Source organism: Aspergillus homomorphus (assembly GCF_003184865.1).
Source record: "Aspergillus homomorphus CBS 101889 unplaced genomic scaffold BO97scaffold_48, whole genome shotgun sequence".
NCBI classification, from domain to species: domain Eukaryota; kingdom Fungi; phylum Ascomycota; class Eurotiomycetes; order Eurotiales; family Aspergillaceae; genus Aspergillus; species Aspergillus homomorphus.
This window is the reverse complement of record NW_020291934.1, coordinates 65,917-80,514: the sequence shown is the minus strand read 5'-3', so window position 1 is coordinate 80,514 and position 14,598 is coordinate 65,917. Positions and strand designations below refer to the sequence as shown.

Genomic DNA, 14,598 nt, shown 5'->3' with positions numbered 1-14,598 from the left:
GAGGCATTTGGTGAGGTATTTAGGCGGTTTGGGTGGCTCGCTCGCTTGCGTGGCTCGCTCGGTTGACGATTACGTTATCCATAGTCTGAATATCATCTCTTTTCTATACCTTGAAGGCGCCATTACCTTTAACTATTTTAGAAATATAGAAATCCTCTATTATTTCTTCGGTTTTCTGTAGAGTGTCTATTATACTTAATTATAATATATATTATTATCTCAGGACCAAGGTTTTACTACACCAAGATATTGAATACTATTCTAAAGATATTTCCTATTAGGTAACAAAGAAGAATAAAGTAAATGACTACCTTGCCTATACCAGCTTAAAAGCCCATAGTACCACGAATACATAACAAGTCTCATAATTATACAAGTTCCGGAATTCCTATAGCGTCCCTGTTAATCATTTGGATACTCATCCCTTATATTGCTGACAAAAACTCTGCGATCAACGTCCCACCTCTTGAAGTGTTTTCCTGCAGTAGCAACTAGGCTGTGCGGAAGATCTGTTATATCAGTGACAAAAGGCTCAATGTTCTCCTCTGCCACATACCGAAAACTTTTATCCTCAACACTAGAACTGTCAGCTTCACGACCAGTCAATAAATCACCATGTAGCAGATTGACATACAGGACATGATAAAAGCTCTGGTGACGACCGTCCTGAAGACGGTCCACGCCCATTCTTCTCATCCACTGTTCGCCCGCACCACATTCCACATCCCACCCCGTGATGATAGCTCTGTATGCATATCGACGATGCATGAAGACTTGACCAATTTTATATTTGACGGTACCATGCCGAGGAGAGCGCTCTTTGACCTCCCTTGGAATCCCGTCTACAGCCCGCATGACATGAAGACTTTCCAAGATATTGTCATACTCAGCCATACCGTAGAAAAGAGGAGTAATGAACCGCTGAACCAAATTTACATCCGACGGAAATTCCATGGCTAGGAGCTCCATCAAACACGTAAGGCTATGCTTTAGCTCGATTGGCCGAGCAGGGTCGGAAAGCAGCATAGATGACCAAACTGCGGCATATTTTGCACTGACCAAGTCAACCGAAGCTGATCGCACGCCAAGGAAGTTGCTACCGCGCTGGAGGGAATTTAGTATGTTCTTAGCGCATCGAAGTACAATCTCCGGTACTTGGGACTCCCCGAGAAACGTCGATTGCTCAGCGGTGGATGCTCCCAAGAAGTTCAATTGATTTTGTAGATCTGCGATCGGGGTTTCTTTGTCTGATCGAAACGGATCCATATAAATCGGATGTCCTTGTGTTCCAGCTTCAAGTTCATGACCATCGACATCAAATCCGATAGGAGGCACGACTATTACATGGACGTGGAAAGGGAATCCGCATGGCCGGGCGTCAAGGCCTAGTCCCCGTGCAACGTGGCAATAAATGGCAGCCGAAATTAATGGAAGTGAGTTGTGTGCAGGATCATTTAACGAAACACCTATGAAGTTATGCTCTAAGCGATGATAGCCTCTCCCTGGCTCGATGCCAGTAAAGTTGTTTGTTCTCAGAAATGTTGCAATGGTTCTAGCCTTATCACGACATGTCAATAGATGAATATCAGGGTGACTTTTGATAATCGAGGACATGATATCATCGAGCTCGACAATTATCTTGTGGTGCGAATTAGCTACAATGGCATTTTCATGCATCAGTGTGCACCTACCTCATCGAGACTGCCGAATCCACTCTCAGGGATGAAGAGGTCGAACGCTCCCAGCGCTCTACTCAGTGATACATTGTCTCCATTCCTGAGCTTTGCCCACTCACGGATGGCGAGACTCCGATGTAGACCGGTCAGAACTGCCCTAGCGTAGTATCTTTCATTGGGGGGAAAAGGTCAAAAAAAGTAGCATGTTAAAATGGTCAACGGTACCAACCTCCTTGCCAAATGGTCATCCATATTTGACCCAGCAGAGATATTGTGTAGAAGGGCATCTTTAGCATCGTACCCAAGGTCAATTATCGCTTGAAACTTCTCAATCCTTCCAGCCTGGCTGGAGAGGATGCTATCCAGTAGACGTGTAGTTGCGCGGTAGCTCGAATGCTTCACTATATAGAGCTGTTTCCAACTGGAACCTGATATCGGGCCTACCAGTCTCCTGGAAATTTCGTGCCCAGGAGCCCAGAACTTGAACCTGGTCAAACAATAATAGCGCCATACTGTCGGTTCATTTGTGACGCCACGGAACCGGCGAGCTGTCTGTTCTAGTGCAGCCGTGGAGTGGGGTTGGCAGTAATAAAGGATTTGTTGTAATAGCTCTTCTGGGAGGCAATCAAGAGACAAAACCATTACGATAAACAGGGACTCGGAGACAACTCTTGAGAGTAGGAGAAATGGCTGGGCTGGGTCAGCAATAAGATGCTAGTATCGCGCGGTACGTAATAGTACCTAGATATCATTGATGATCAGGGAACGAATCAGAAGCAGGCGGATAGCGGGAACTTTTCGTACGTCTCTTCTCAAAGCTTCCCGAAGAACGAAAAGACCATTCCTTATCTCTTGAAGAGAGTTCTGGATAATCACCGCTGGCATGGGCCAATACTATTCTACAGCGAACACAGGGATTGCAGATTCCTCGACCGATAAGAGAGTTGATTATTATGAACTATTGCAGGTCGCTAGAAATGCATCGGGAGAGGAGTAAGCGAATTCCTTAGACTTGTCTCATCCAGCGCGTTTATAGTCGACTTCCCGAATGACTGACACCATGCGCCCGCAAGGATCAAGAAGGCGTATAGAAGAAAGGCCCTTGAGTTACATCCGGATAAGAACTTTGGCAATGTTGAAAATGCCACAAAGCTATTTGCTGAGGTTCAAGCTGCCTACGAAGTGCTCTCGGATCCCCAAGAACGCGCTTGGTACGACTCTCATCGAGATGCAGTTCTAGGAAATGATGGCAGATCGGAAGATGTCAGGTTCCACAATAATACTAGAATCACCACTGCAGATGATATATTCAGGTTGTTCTCCCGGTTCAGCCCGCAGATGGAGTTTTCTGATTCTCCGGAAGGGTTTTATGGTGGACTCCGTGAAGTCTTCTCACGTCTTGCTCTGGAGGAAGAGCTGGATCGTTGTGGCGAAAGAACAGATACAACTTACTATCCAACATTTGGTCACCGTGACGATGATTATGAGGAGGTCGTCCGTCCATTCTATGCAGTATGGAGTAGCTTCTCGACCAGAAAAACATTTGCATGGAAAGATATCTATCGTTATGCGGAAGCTCCAGATCGCCGTGTTCGGCGGTTGATGGAGAAAGAGAATAAACGCCTACGTGAGGAAGGTGTTCGGGAATTCAATGATGCGGTTAGGTCGCTCGTGGCGTTTGTTAAAAAGCGTGACCCACGATACAGGTCCAGTGTTCAGAGTGAATCTCAGCGACAAGAGTTTCTTCGACGATCCACTGCCGCGCAAGCTGCCAAGTCACGAGCAGTCAATCAGGCTAAGTTCCGTGATTATGTTGCGCCGGAATGGGCTAGATCAGAGGACTACTACGAGAACGATTCCGATGGCAAGAGCAGTACCGCTGAGGCTTCGGTGGAAATTCTTGACTGTGTCGTATGCGCCAAAAGTTTTAAGAGCGCCAAACAATTCGAGGCACATGAACGAAGCAAGAAACACATCAAAGCTGTCAAGCAGTTGCAAAGAGACATGAGGGCTGAAGATGAGCAACTAGGACTGGCGAACGATCTGTCTACTCATGATGGGCAGCAAGCAAACGCAGTCCTTTACAACACTGCAACATCCACCTCGGATGCGAATAGCGAGTCACCATCAATTTCACCCAATCACAATTCGTCGAATCGTGGTCCATTTACAGAAGCAAACAGTGAAGACAATAACAACAGTAGCTCTGAACCAAATGTCAAGATCAGCACTTCTTCTTGTTCAACTGAAGAGCTTGATACTATATCAGATTACGACACTGACTATGCCCCCAGAGATTCTGTCAGAAGTCGACTCCAGCCGGTGAATGGTGGTATACGGGAGGCATCAGATACTGTGGATAATTTAGCGCAGTATCTGTCAGCATCTCAAATGAACGAACCGCCATTGAAGATTCCGAAGAAGCTTGGTAAGGCGAAACAAAAGCGCCTGAGGAAGGCGCAACAAGCCGAAGGCCAGCCCCAAGGCATCATATGCACCACATGTGGTGTGGCTTTTGCCTCCAGGTCACAAATGTTCAGTCACATCAAAAAGTTTAACCACGCTCGGCCTCAGGTGCAAGCTGCTTCATTCAAAAGATAAGGCACGAAGCAACACTGTTTGATCATCTCTCATACTATATCACATGCTTTAATTATTTGTCCAACTTTCTTGTCTGTTCGTCTCGGTGACCAGCAGCATAGCTGAAAACGTCATGAATCATCAAACATGGGACTTCTATGTAGTGATTCACGATCTACCTAATGAGCCAACATTGTCGTGAGCGTGCTTCGTACAGGTTGATCTAGCCAAGGCCGGTCCTGGAATTTTTGACAACATGCGCAACCGGCTGTAGGATGCCCTTGTTGTTGATGGCCCCCAACGGGGTTCCAATGCTCCAACCCATCTTCTCAAGCATAGCTCTTCCCTTGTTTCCAGCGCCGATTTCCGGCGCAGAAGCACCAACAACTTCACCATCCATGTATGACGCCGATGCGTCAGGGCGTCCGCGCTGAGATTTGACCGGTCTTACTGCTTTGTGGTCCCGGTGTTTACCTCCTCGCTGGCTGAACTTACCCTTGGACAGCATTCTTTCCAGTTGAGGTAAGGTCCGCTGGTTGAAACCCGGGGTCCGCGATGTTTTATGCATTACTGGGAACCGGTTTGATCCCTTGCCTCGGGACTGGGAATTTAGACTTAGTGTGTTTGCTAGTTCATGCACTAGCTTTCGTTGTTGCTTTCCCATGGGAGGGAGGACCAAGCTGTTTTGTGCCATCTGCGTTAGAATGAGTGGTACCGGAGCATAAAGGGGAAGGGACCGAAGTTACCTTTCTTTTGTTGACAACAAGAAGAGTCGTACTTCCGTCTTTAATTCGTCGATGTTCATTCCCTTCGCATACTTGATTTTAAGATCTGGCTCACCATTTCGTCGACCAAGTAAACCTTGCGAGCGAAGTTGCTCTCTTTGTTGCTTCCTCGATTTTTTTTTGGCTCGGTCGGTTTCCCACGCATTCAGAAGTTCTGCTTCGAGGTCACTGTCGGATAAATTGACATTGCATGCGGCAGCTTTTCCTTTGTTTTTCTTAGTCAGACTTGGTCGATTGAAATCCATGATGTCGAAGCCATAGTAAGGATCGAGATCTAACGCGTCAGCAAAGGCAGTCGCCGATGCAAAAATACTTTCTTCTTCATGTTTTCGCTGCAAGTGCGTGGGATGACCGCTTATTTCCCACTCAATACTATCAGCACTGTCAGGATTAGAATATGCGTCGGACAGTGCCACGTTTTCCGGTCGATCCTCGTCAGGATTGTCGGTATCAGTGTCGCTCAGTTGGATGCTTTTCCGATCAAGTGCGTCCAAATATTGCATTATCGACTGACTTTGCGTGGTGTCCAATTCATCACCTGGTGCCATCAGCAGTGAAACAGGTGTTGCGAATCTATTGCACCCACATTCTACACGGTCAACGCGACTTTTAGACAATGACTGGCGGGGGGGGTCTTCGGGTGATGGTGCTTCCCCGTCTGCAGGTCCGGGACTCCCAATGCTGGAATGTGGAGAACGACACGTCTGCGCCGCGGCGGACGCTTCCGAGCCTGTTTCCTTGTTGCATTCGCCGTTCAATGCCAGGTACTCTTCATCCATATTGGCTATGTAGTCATGAAGAATTGCCTCTTCCTCTGCCAGGTATTCTTTCTGGTCTTTCTTCTGCTGCTTCTTCTTCTTCTTCTTCTTTGACCTTTGGTCCCCGAGGTCGATGTAATCTGCGCATTCGCTCAACGCCTGTTCGACCGACCAGACTTGTGGCAATGTCATGTTAGAATCTCTCGACGAAACATTTCTGAGGTTTGAATCGGGGGAGTCTCGCAGAGTGCCAGGGACGGTTCTTTCGGTAGCGGTCGAAGTATTCGTGGTGGCTGGTGTTGTCATTTTTTTGTCAGGTCTGTACTCAACCGGCTGGCTTCTACGCCCTGGGAATACCACCTCATCCTCGCTAGTATCCTCCGCCTGTGCTGAATTGGGTCTGATGGCTGTATCCCGGGTGCCTGTGGATGAGATGCCTTCGGTAGGCAGCGTCGAGCGGCATACGTCATGGTCAGCCTCAGGTGATGAGTTTGATCTTGCAGCCGCATCAGATAAGTCTTCTGCTTGGGGTTCCTGGTATCTGTCGGGAGACTCTGGGGACTGTAACTCCTGTTCTTGTTCTAAATGTGTGCTTCCTGCGCTGATAAATTGTACTGCATGATGACGCAGAGATATGTCTACCCTCTGTGAGCTGCGACCCTCTGTATTGCGTGCTTCTTGTTGCAAAGTGAGGTGGCTTTTGCGATGGGCTTCTGGGGCATTAGTTGATGAATTGTGGATTAAGAGTGCGTAGCGTAAATACCTGGGGAGCAGGAAACCATTGTATTGGACTTTTTCCCCCGGATTTTCGCCTTCGACCGCGGCATCTTGACCTCGCTCTCGGTGCAAACGCACCTCTTTCTTGTCGCTATACTGAGATATGTGAGGGATGTGGGGCAATATGTTGGCTGATGGTGGTACTTTTCTTGGGGGCTTGCGGGTGACGGAACATGAAGATACTTGTTAGTCGTTTTAAGTTGCCCTGGTGCCTCAGGCATATACAAGAGTGGCCACTGGCTGGCCGAGAACCCGGGCTCGGGGTTTCTGCTTTTCCCTGCTCTTGTGGGCGGTGAGTAGTAATCGGCCGGGGGAGGGTGGATTTGTCCGCACCCCACCCTGGTGGATATTGTATATTCTTATCGAAGCTGCGCTGGTAGAAATAAGTCGTGTTGGATTTGCTCATATGTTGGCTATACATGCGACTGTGATTCCGTTATATTGCTTTGGGCAGTACTCTAATATTTGGTTGGAACCGAGCAGTCATCTAATGAATAGGTGCGCATCGGAACTTGCAATGACCCACGATATATATATATGTATATATATTTAATACTACAACATTGCGTATATAAGACGTAGCTGACCGAAGCCCACAGCAGAATAGTGGACGGAACATCGTCTGCTCAATCATATTCACAGCGACTGAACACCCAAGCACAATTCGCGTACCCACGGGCCCATCATACTCTACCAACAACACACTCCAGCCGTATCGCCTTTTAGCGGTGCTCACCTGGCAGATCCCGCATGACCAAAGCGGGCCGGCGATATCTCTGACCCACACCAATATACTGACGTAGCAACCCACCCGGCGACAACCATCCTTTGAGCGACCAGAGCTGAGTACCCTACAGACACAGAAAACGCGAAGCCATGAATGCTGCTGACATCGGTCGGTGTAGCAAGCGCATCGTGCAGTACATATGGGACCCCGAGCCCAGAAATGACAGAGAACCTTACGAACCCATCTGGTGCCTGGGTGTAGAGTACCCTCCTGCTGAGGCGAGAAGAGCTTCACAGACCAAGACCCGTAAGCCTACCCGCAACCACAGAGAACCAGACATACGAGAAAGAAGCCACACACGCAGCGAAAGAGAGAAATCATACGGAGCAAGAGGACAGACCAACTAATACCTGCATGCCGCGTAGATAACGACAGCCTGGGAGGTCACGAGGGAGATGAGATTGTACCAGCGACGTCAAGGGCCCAAGACAATTCGCAGCATAGTTGGCCAGAAGCGTTTATCACTGATTTCGAATCGAGGATCTGGATGACCTACCGGTCAAACTTCGCACCAATACCTAAACTCGATGACCATGATACGAAGGCATCCATGACACTAAGCGTCCGACTACGAAGTCAGTTGCTAGACTCCCAGGGCTTTACATCCGATACTGGCTGGGGTTGCATGATAAGATCGGGTCAAAGTCTACTGATTAATGCGATGGTCTTGACCCTGTTTGGCCGCGGTGGGAACTATCACCTTCGCCGTCAAACACCCGGCCACACTGTCCCGCTGACATCTCACTAGATTGGCGCCGCGGACAGAGTCGCGAAGAGGAATCCAAGCTGCTATCACTTTTTGCAGACAGCCCGAATGCCCCCTTTTCCATCCACAGGTTTGTACAGCATGGTGCCCAATCATGTGGTAAATTTCCGGGGGAGTGGTTTGGGCCATCCGCAACTGCCAGATGCATCCAGTAAGTAGGATCTAGTCATCGAGATGCCGAGTCGAAACTAAGAAGCAAGCCAGAGCGCTTTGTGATCAGTGGAAAGAACCAGCTCTGAAAGTATATGTCACCAATGACACAGGGGAGGTTTATCGAGATAAGTTCATGAACGTGGCCTGCAATCGCTCCGGCACAATTCAACCGACGCTCATACTCCTTGGAATTAGACTGGGGATTGACCGCGTGACCCCGGTCTATTGGAATGGGCTGAAGGCCGCGTTACAATTCCCACAGTCGGTTGGTATAGCAGGGTATGCCCCCCGAAATTATATTCATTGCCATACCAAGCTGATGCCTCCAATTCATGTAGGGGACGCCCTTCGGCTTCACATTATTTTGTAGGCCATCAGGGATCGCAATTATTCTATCTTGACCCCCACTTCACCCGCCCAGCGCTTCCAAGCCATGATATTAGCGAACTATATTCCGAAGACGATATCGATACTTATCACACGCGGCGACTGAGGAGGATGCACTTACAGGACATGGATCCAAGCATGCTGATAGGTTTCCTCATCCAAAGCGAAGAAGACTGGCAGGATTGGGTCAATCGGGTCAATTCCGTCAAAGGGCGGGGCATAATTCACATCATCGACGAAGTATCTCATACACCGATGGAACGAAACGCGCTGGACGAGGTTGAAGTGCTGGATGATACAGAATAGATATTCTCAAATGAACCCACAACTCCAGCCAAAGAGATTCTTACAATTCCCAGTTCAATTTGATAGAGCTGCGTTAACGTACCCTTGGATTTGTAAAGCAATTCAGAAATCGAATTCTGCTAGGGGGGGGGGGGGGGGCAAAATCGCGCAACCGACCCCAGATCCGAGTTATGTTACACCGCATTCATGTCACGAAAACCGTAAAAAACATTTGGCCCAAGGGGAAAAAAATAAAGCCATCCCATGACACATTAGAAAAATCCCGCGAACACCCTGTACCCGCCACCTCAGAACCGTTGCTGATGACGAGGTAGCATAAAAACAATCCCGCAGAAACAAAAAAAAAACACCAAAGAAAAAGCTTATTTGGCAGAAGAAGAGTACTTTGTAACAGCCTTGGTGCCCTCAGACACCGCGTGCTTTGCCAATTCGCCGGGAAGGATAAGCCTCACACTATTTATCATTAGCCGGTGCCATATGAACCATAAGCTTGACGACTTACGAGGTTTGAATCTCCCGCGACGAGATAGTGGACTTCTTGTTGTAAGCAGCGAGCTTCGAGGCCTCGGTAGCAACGCGCTCGAAGATATCTATAAAGTCAGGACTCGCAGCCACACAGTACAAAACCAAGATAGACGTACCGTTGACGAAAGAGTTCAGAATGGACATAGCACGAGTGGAGATACCAGTGTCGGGGTGGACCTGCTTCAAGACTAGAGCGCGGGTTAGCTTCATATGCGCTACCGAATAGAGGTAAACCAACCCTTGTAGATGTAAGAAGAGTAGGTCTCCTTCCTGGTCTTTCCACGCTTCTTCTTGTCACCAGTGCTGGCAGCAGCGGTCTTCTTGCCGGCTTCCTTCTTCTCGGCGGGGGCCTTTCCACCAGCAGGGGCCTTGCCACCAGTGCTGGGCTTCTTCTCGGCAGCTTTGGGAGGCATTTTGTAATTATTTCAGTTGAAACGGCGAAGGTAGGTGGTGAATGAGAGAAGTGGTGATTTGATGCGTGGAGTAAGACGGTGGATAGAATGGTGAGGAAAACTAGAATGAGGGAGACGCGGTGACGAGAGAGGCGCGCTACTTATACCAGCTCGCAAATGCCCAGTTGATCCTGAGGTCCACGAAAGAAGCAGAATTTCAATACAGTAATGATTACGTATGATCTGTATGATTAAATGGTGTGGAACGCGTCAGCTGCCGCCTTGAAACGCCCCGAATCACGCTAGCATGACTGTACAGAAACAGCGCCTATTCATTACAGTGCTATACCTGATACGGCAACCCCTAGCCGGTGCCAGGTGGAATCATGCCAAATCCATCTCCGCCAAGCCATCGGCGCGCGGTGATATGATCTCCCCTTTGATTGGTTGGCCCCGCTAAGCGAGAGGGTGATCTGAAAGGCTCCTTGGTATCCCAACGTCACCCTTGTCGCGTTATTATATATGTCCTCCGCTCCCTCGCGTTCGCCGTCAACCCTTTAACCCCATAAAGCACCCTCGCTCTTGTCAACGTATTGACCCCATCTCATACCGCTTTTTCTCACGACACTTTAGAAAAAGAAAGTTCACAATCGTCAAAATGACTGGAGGAAAGTCTGGAGGCAAGGCCAGCGGCAGCAAGAACGCCCAATCGTGAGAGCCTCCATTTGTCAATCACCGCTGGGTATAAGCTAACCTCATCCTCTAGCCGTTCGTCCAAGGCCGGTCTCGCGTTCCCCGTTGGTCGTGTTCACCGTCTTCTCCGCAAGGGTAACTATGCTCAGCGTGTTGGTGCTGGTAAGTTCTTCTGGAAGTGCATATCATTCTCAGATACTGACATTGTATCAGGCGCTCCGGTCTATCTCGCTGCTGTTCTCGAATATCTTGCTGCCGAAATTCTCGAGTTGGCAGGTAATGCTGCCCGCGACAACAAGAAGACCCGTATCATTCCCCGTCATCTCCAGCTCGCCATCAGAAACGACGAGGAGTTGAACAAGCTTCTTGGACACGTTACCATCGCCCAGGGCGGTGTTCTCCCCAACATCCACCAGAGTGCGTCTCCAATCCCCGGACCCCGCCAACTGATTCAACCACTAACATGTTATAGACCTTCTGCCCAAGAAGACTCCTAAGAGTGGTAAGGGCTCGGGTAGCCAGGAGCTGTGAACAATTTTTCTTTGGTTTGGGTTTTCTGATTCGGCGTGGATTGGTTCTCTTATTGATGTGATAACGGGGTTCTGGTCTGGGCACGTTAATGGCTCTGCGTTTTTTTCGTACTTTTTAGCTTTTAGTTTCATGGTTGTACATTATGTCTACGGACATGGAATGATACCGACAGAATTATTCATGGATTCAATCTTTCGCGAAATCCTGCTATTTGCCAATTCGATAAATTTAGTATTTTCATTACCCTCTCAGATGCGGTCTGTAAAGGGGAATCCGGGATCTACGTTCCCTGGCCAAGCCGGTCTTGCAAGTGGGATATTCCGCTCTTGTATGCGGCTAACAGGTATGCTAATAATGATATTTAAATGACAATCAGTGGCCCGCAGGCTGTGCAGCAACTAGTGTGGATGTCAGTACTTAATACGAACCAAACACCGACTTTAGACAGCAGAGCGCATGAACTTACGAGGCAACTGGGGCGCGGGAAGGTTTCTCTCCCATTTGCTGCCTGAAGAAGAGTTAGCACATGGTTCTTGTAACTAGGAAGAGGGGCTAGCAATAGGATACCTCCAGGGGCAGTCGGCGCGCGGTAGGGATCCGGGTGCTTCCATGTTTCCAACAGTTTCTCGGTTTCCTGTAACAGCACCTGTTGATTTGCTGTTAATGTATGTCGGCGAATTCTAGGAGCATCGCGGCTTCAAGCCTTGAGTACCTTCTGTTGACGGGGGTCGCGAACGTCTTTATTCGCCTCGAACAGCGAGCGAATGTAAACGGCCTGTCCTCGCCAGACCTGACGGTGAACAGCCCAATCCAGGGCAAGCTTGAGGGACCGGCGATAGAGGGAGCTATGAGGCATGATCAGATTCACCTTGTGATTTTCCCAATTGAACGACTTACGCGGCAGCGCTGAGAGGCATGGTGTCTGCAGAGATCAGAGTTGAAGAATTGATGACGATGATGTTCCGCGGTTTCGAGTTTCACCTCATACGACTATTTGGCCGTCGCGGTGCTTGGCGGACACTGATACTGCAAAGTTGGTTTAACTGGGTGACCGGAATAGCGTAATAATTATACTCCGTTCATTTGCCGGCCGCAGGGAAAATGCAGCTGCTCTTGAGAGAAATCCCGGTTGTCTCCGGTCGGCCCGGGCTCAAGCTCACGTACCCCGACATAAGTTTCGTCACCCCGTCTACTTTCGCCAATTGAACTCACCTCACATTACGACACAAGCTGTCTTCCTTTCGTCTGCTTGTCAGGGAACATTCTGTGGCTTAGGCTAGTATCTAGTTATCTGATTGCTGCTACTGATTACTTCAATCTTGCTTATCTGTTCCTCCCACGATCGGGTCACCATGGCTTCTCGACTACCTTTCCATCGTCTGCCTGGGCAACACCTGAGAAGTTTGCCTCGAAGTGCTCAGGTTTGCCGCACTGCTTCACTCGGTCGCTCCAGGGGTTTCACTTCAAATGCGCTCCAAAAAAATGTGAAAATGGCCGGCCGGCTAAACTCCGGTCTGCAACGGTTCAACGGTTTGAGGTAAGTCCTCCCTACTGATATGGCTTGGGTAGCCACAAACGACCCAGAGAAGCTCAAAAGATTCACCTACAGCCCTCTTGTCGCCGCTCCCTTTGGAGCCCATCAAGTTAGAACCTATGGTAGTTATAACACCCCGTTGTCTGCCAACTACACTAACTGCGTTACTTATAGCGGACACCGTTGTCAAAGTCCCGCAGATGGCCGAGTCTATCACCGAGGGCACCTTAAAGCAGTTTTCGAAACGTGAGATTCTCTCCATTATGCTACCATACGCAGCTGACAATATCATAAGAGGTTGGAGATTATGTTGAACGGGACGAGGAGCTTGCGACAATTGAAACTGATAAGGTAGGAACCTCCTTGACCGTAGACTTGACGGTTTCTACTGATGAGCAGTGACTAATTTGTTCTAGATCGACGTCTCCGTCAATGCTCCTGAGTCTGGCACGATTAAGGAGTTCCTGGTGAGCGAAGAAGACACCGTTACGGTTGGTCAGGACCTTGTCAGGTTGGAACTGGGAGATGCTCCTGAAGGCAAGAAAGAGGAGGAGGCATCTCAGAAGCCCGCAGAACCAGCAAGCCCCGAGAAACCTACGGCCTCGGAGCCAGAGCAACCAAAGACGTCTGAGTCAACGAAAGCGCCCGCTTCTGAGAAGCCTGCCGCCAAAGACAGTGAGCCCAAGAAGTCGCAACCCACTGCATCAAAGCCACAGGCCGCTGAAGACAGCAAGCCCAGCATCGGAGGCCGCGAGGAGCGGAGGGTTCGTTTCCATCCTTGAGTACCTGATTAATATGTAATGCCCTGCCTCGGTACCGCTAACATGGTATACTATTCACAGGTCAAGATGAACAGAATGAGACTGAGAATCGCCGAGCGCTTGAAGCAATCACAGAACACGGCGGCCTCTCTCACCACCTTCAACGAGGTCGACATGTCGTCACTCATGGAGTTCAGGAAACTTTATAAAGATGATGTGCTGAAGAAGACGGGTGTCAAGCTCGGATTCATGAGCGCCTTCTCTCGTGCATGCGTCCTGGCCATGAAAGACGTCCCCGCTGTCAATGCATCTATCGAAGGACCAAACGGCGGTGACACCATTGTTTATCGTGACTACGTTGATATCAGTGTAGCCGTCGCCACTGAAAAGGGCCTTGTTACGCCGGTCGTCCGCAACGCGGAGACTATGGATCTTGTTGGCATCGAAAAGTCCATTGCAGACCTTGGCAAGAAGGTCAGTCATCTAAGCTGGCGAAGCTTCTGCAATCTGACATAAATCCTGCTTCTAGGCCCGTGACAACAAGTTGACGATTGAGGATATGGCCGGAGGCTCTTTCACCATCAGCAACGTAAGTACTGATATGCGCGTCCTCACAAGTGTTCTCACTGACATCTTGCTCTAATTATCAGGGTGGTGTTTTTGGTTCTCTCATGGGCACGCCTATCATTAATCTTCCACAGACGGGTAAGTTCCGCCTGAAGTTGCTTTGTTGTATATTGACTAACCTGTCCAAGCCGTTCTTGGACTCCATGCCATCAAGGACAAGCCAGTTGCTGTCAACGGTAAAATCGAGATACGTCCTGTAAGCTGCTGCTACATCCTTGCCGGCTGTCTTTTGCTTCAACTGATGACTGAATTAGATGATGTATCTTGCTCTGACCTACGACCACCGACTCTTGGATGGCCGGGAGGCTGTTACATTCCTTGTTAAGGTTAGTCATCGGATCTTAGGCCTATCTTCTGGTCAGAAGCTAATCATATTATTCATTTACTTTCAGGTCAAGGAATATATCGAAGACCCCCGTCGCATGCTACTGGGCTGAATCACCTGCTACGACACTTGAACCGATTAACAGCGGAGCCTCACGGAACACTGCCGTTCCCACCCGTTCCTGATATCTTGGCGTGTAGAATAACGTTTTGTATGGATCCATTTTAGAAATCAT

The 14,598-nt window shown here is 49.0% G+C and overlaps 8 protein-coding genes across 8 annotated transcripts; 4 read left to right on the top strand and 4 right to left on the bottom strand.

Annotated features, from left to right (window-relative positions):
• Positions 1-305: 305 nt before the first annotated feature.
• BO97DRAFT_473046 (YccV-like-domain-containing protein) lies at positions 306-2,370 on the bottom strand. The gene is made up of 4 exons (XM_025700204.1): positions 1,906-2,370; positions 1,692-1,845; positions 635-1,638; positions 306-577 (listed from the first exon to the last, which is right to left on the bottom strand). The coding sequence occupies exons 1-4, from the start codon at positions 2,316-2,318 to the stop codon at positions 403-405; spliced, it is 1,746 nt and encodes a 581-aa protein (XP_025547592.1). The 5' UTR covers positions 2,319-2,370; the 3' UTR covers positions 306-402.
• A 189-nt stretch (positions 2,371-2,559) lies between these two features.
• On the top strand, positions 2,560-4,277 carry BO97DRAFT_354058 (putative C2H2 finger domain protein; the record flags this gene model as incomplete). The annotated part of the gene is made up of 3 exons (XM_025692079.1): positions 2,560-2,669; positions 2,771-3,837; positions 3,928-4,277. 3 exons carry the CDS (start codon positions 2,560-2,562, stop codon positions 4,275-4,277), a joined length of 1,527 nt encoding a protein of 508 aa, XP_025547591.1.
• On the bottom strand, positions 4,238-6,739 carry BO97DRAFT_376609 (putative R3H and G-patch domain protein). The gene is made up of 4 exons (XM_025693028.1): positions 6,563-6,739; positions 5,628-6,509; positions 5,003-5,579; positions 4,238-4,936 (listed from the first exon to the last, which is right to left on the bottom strand). The coding sequence occupies exons 1-4, from the start codon at positions 6,624-6,626 to the stop codon at positions 4,480-4,482; spliced, it is 1,980 nt and encodes a 659-aa protein (XP_025547590.1). The 5' UTR covers positions 6,627-6,739; the 3' UTR covers positions 4,238-4,479.
• Positions 6,740-7,035: 296 nt separating this feature from the next.
• On the top strand, positions 7,036-9,004 carry BO97DRAFT_408353 (cysteine protease ATG4). Its single transcript, XM_025695839.1, has 6 exons — positions 7,036-7,074; positions 7,176-7,609; positions 7,729-8,049; positions 8,112-8,280; positions 8,334-8,561; positions 8,621-9,004. Exons 2-6 carry the CDS (start codon positions 7,453-7,455, stop codon positions 8,973-8,975), a joined length of 1,230 nt encoding a protein of 409 aa, XP_025547589.1. The 5' UTR covers positions 7,036-7,074; positions 7,176-7,452; the 3' UTR covers positions 8,976-9,004.
• Positions 9,005-9,182: 178 nt separating this feature from the next.
• BO97DRAFT_376604 (histone H2B family protein) lies at positions 9,183-9,913 on the bottom strand (the record flags this gene model as incomplete). Its single annotated transcript, XM_025693027.1, has 4 exons — positions 9,183-9,428; positions 9,478-9,565; positions 9,617-9,688; positions 9,739-9,913. The coding sequence occupies 4 exons, from the start codon at positions 9,911-9,913 to the stop codon at positions 9,338-9,340; spliced, it is 426 nt and encodes a 141-aa protein (XP_025547588.1). The 3' UTR covers positions 9,183-9,337.
• A 355-nt stretch (positions 9,914-10,268) lies between these two features.
• On the top strand, positions 10,269-11,634 carry BO97DRAFT_205215 (histone H2A). The gene is made up of 5 exons (XM_025690548.1): positions 10,269-10,603; positions 10,659-10,747; positions 10,799-11,002; positions 11,058-11,087; positions 11,202-11,634. Exons 1-5 carry the CDS (start codon positions 10,551-10,553, stop codon positions 11,483-11,485), a joined length of 660 nt encoding a protein of 219 aa, XP_025547587.1. The 5' UTR covers positions 10,269-10,550; the 3' UTR covers positions 11,486-11,634.
• Positions 11,557-12,033, bottom strand: BO97DRAFT_437644 (NADH dehydrogenase [ubiquinone] 1 beta subcomplex subunit 9; the record flags this gene model as incomplete). Its single annotated transcript, XM_025697865.1, has 4 exons — positions 11,557-11,624; positions 11,684-11,762; positions 11,829-11,961; positions 12,014-12,033. The coding sequence occupies 4 exons, from the start codon at positions 12,031-12,033 to the stop codon at positions 11,557-11,559; spliced, it is 300 nt and encodes a 99-aa protein (XP_025547586.1).
• Positions 12,034-12,468: 435 nt separating this feature from the next.
• Positions 12,469-14,475, top strand: BO97DRAFT_354103 (putative dihydrolipoamide succinyltransferase; the record flags this gene model as incomplete). Its single annotated transcript, XM_025692082.1, has 11 exons — positions 12,469-12,653; positions 12,714-12,772; positions 12,825-12,896; positions 12,946-13,001; positions 13,067-13,414; positions 13,493-13,885; positions 13,941-14,000; positions 14,062-14,116; positions 14,167-14,234; positions 14,293-14,364; positions 14,431-14,475. The coding sequence occupies 11 exons, from the start codon at positions 12,469-12,471 to the stop codon at positions 14,473-14,475; spliced, it is 1,413 nt and encodes a 470-aa protein (XP_025547585.1).
• Positions 14,476-14,598: the final 123 nt, after the last annotated feature.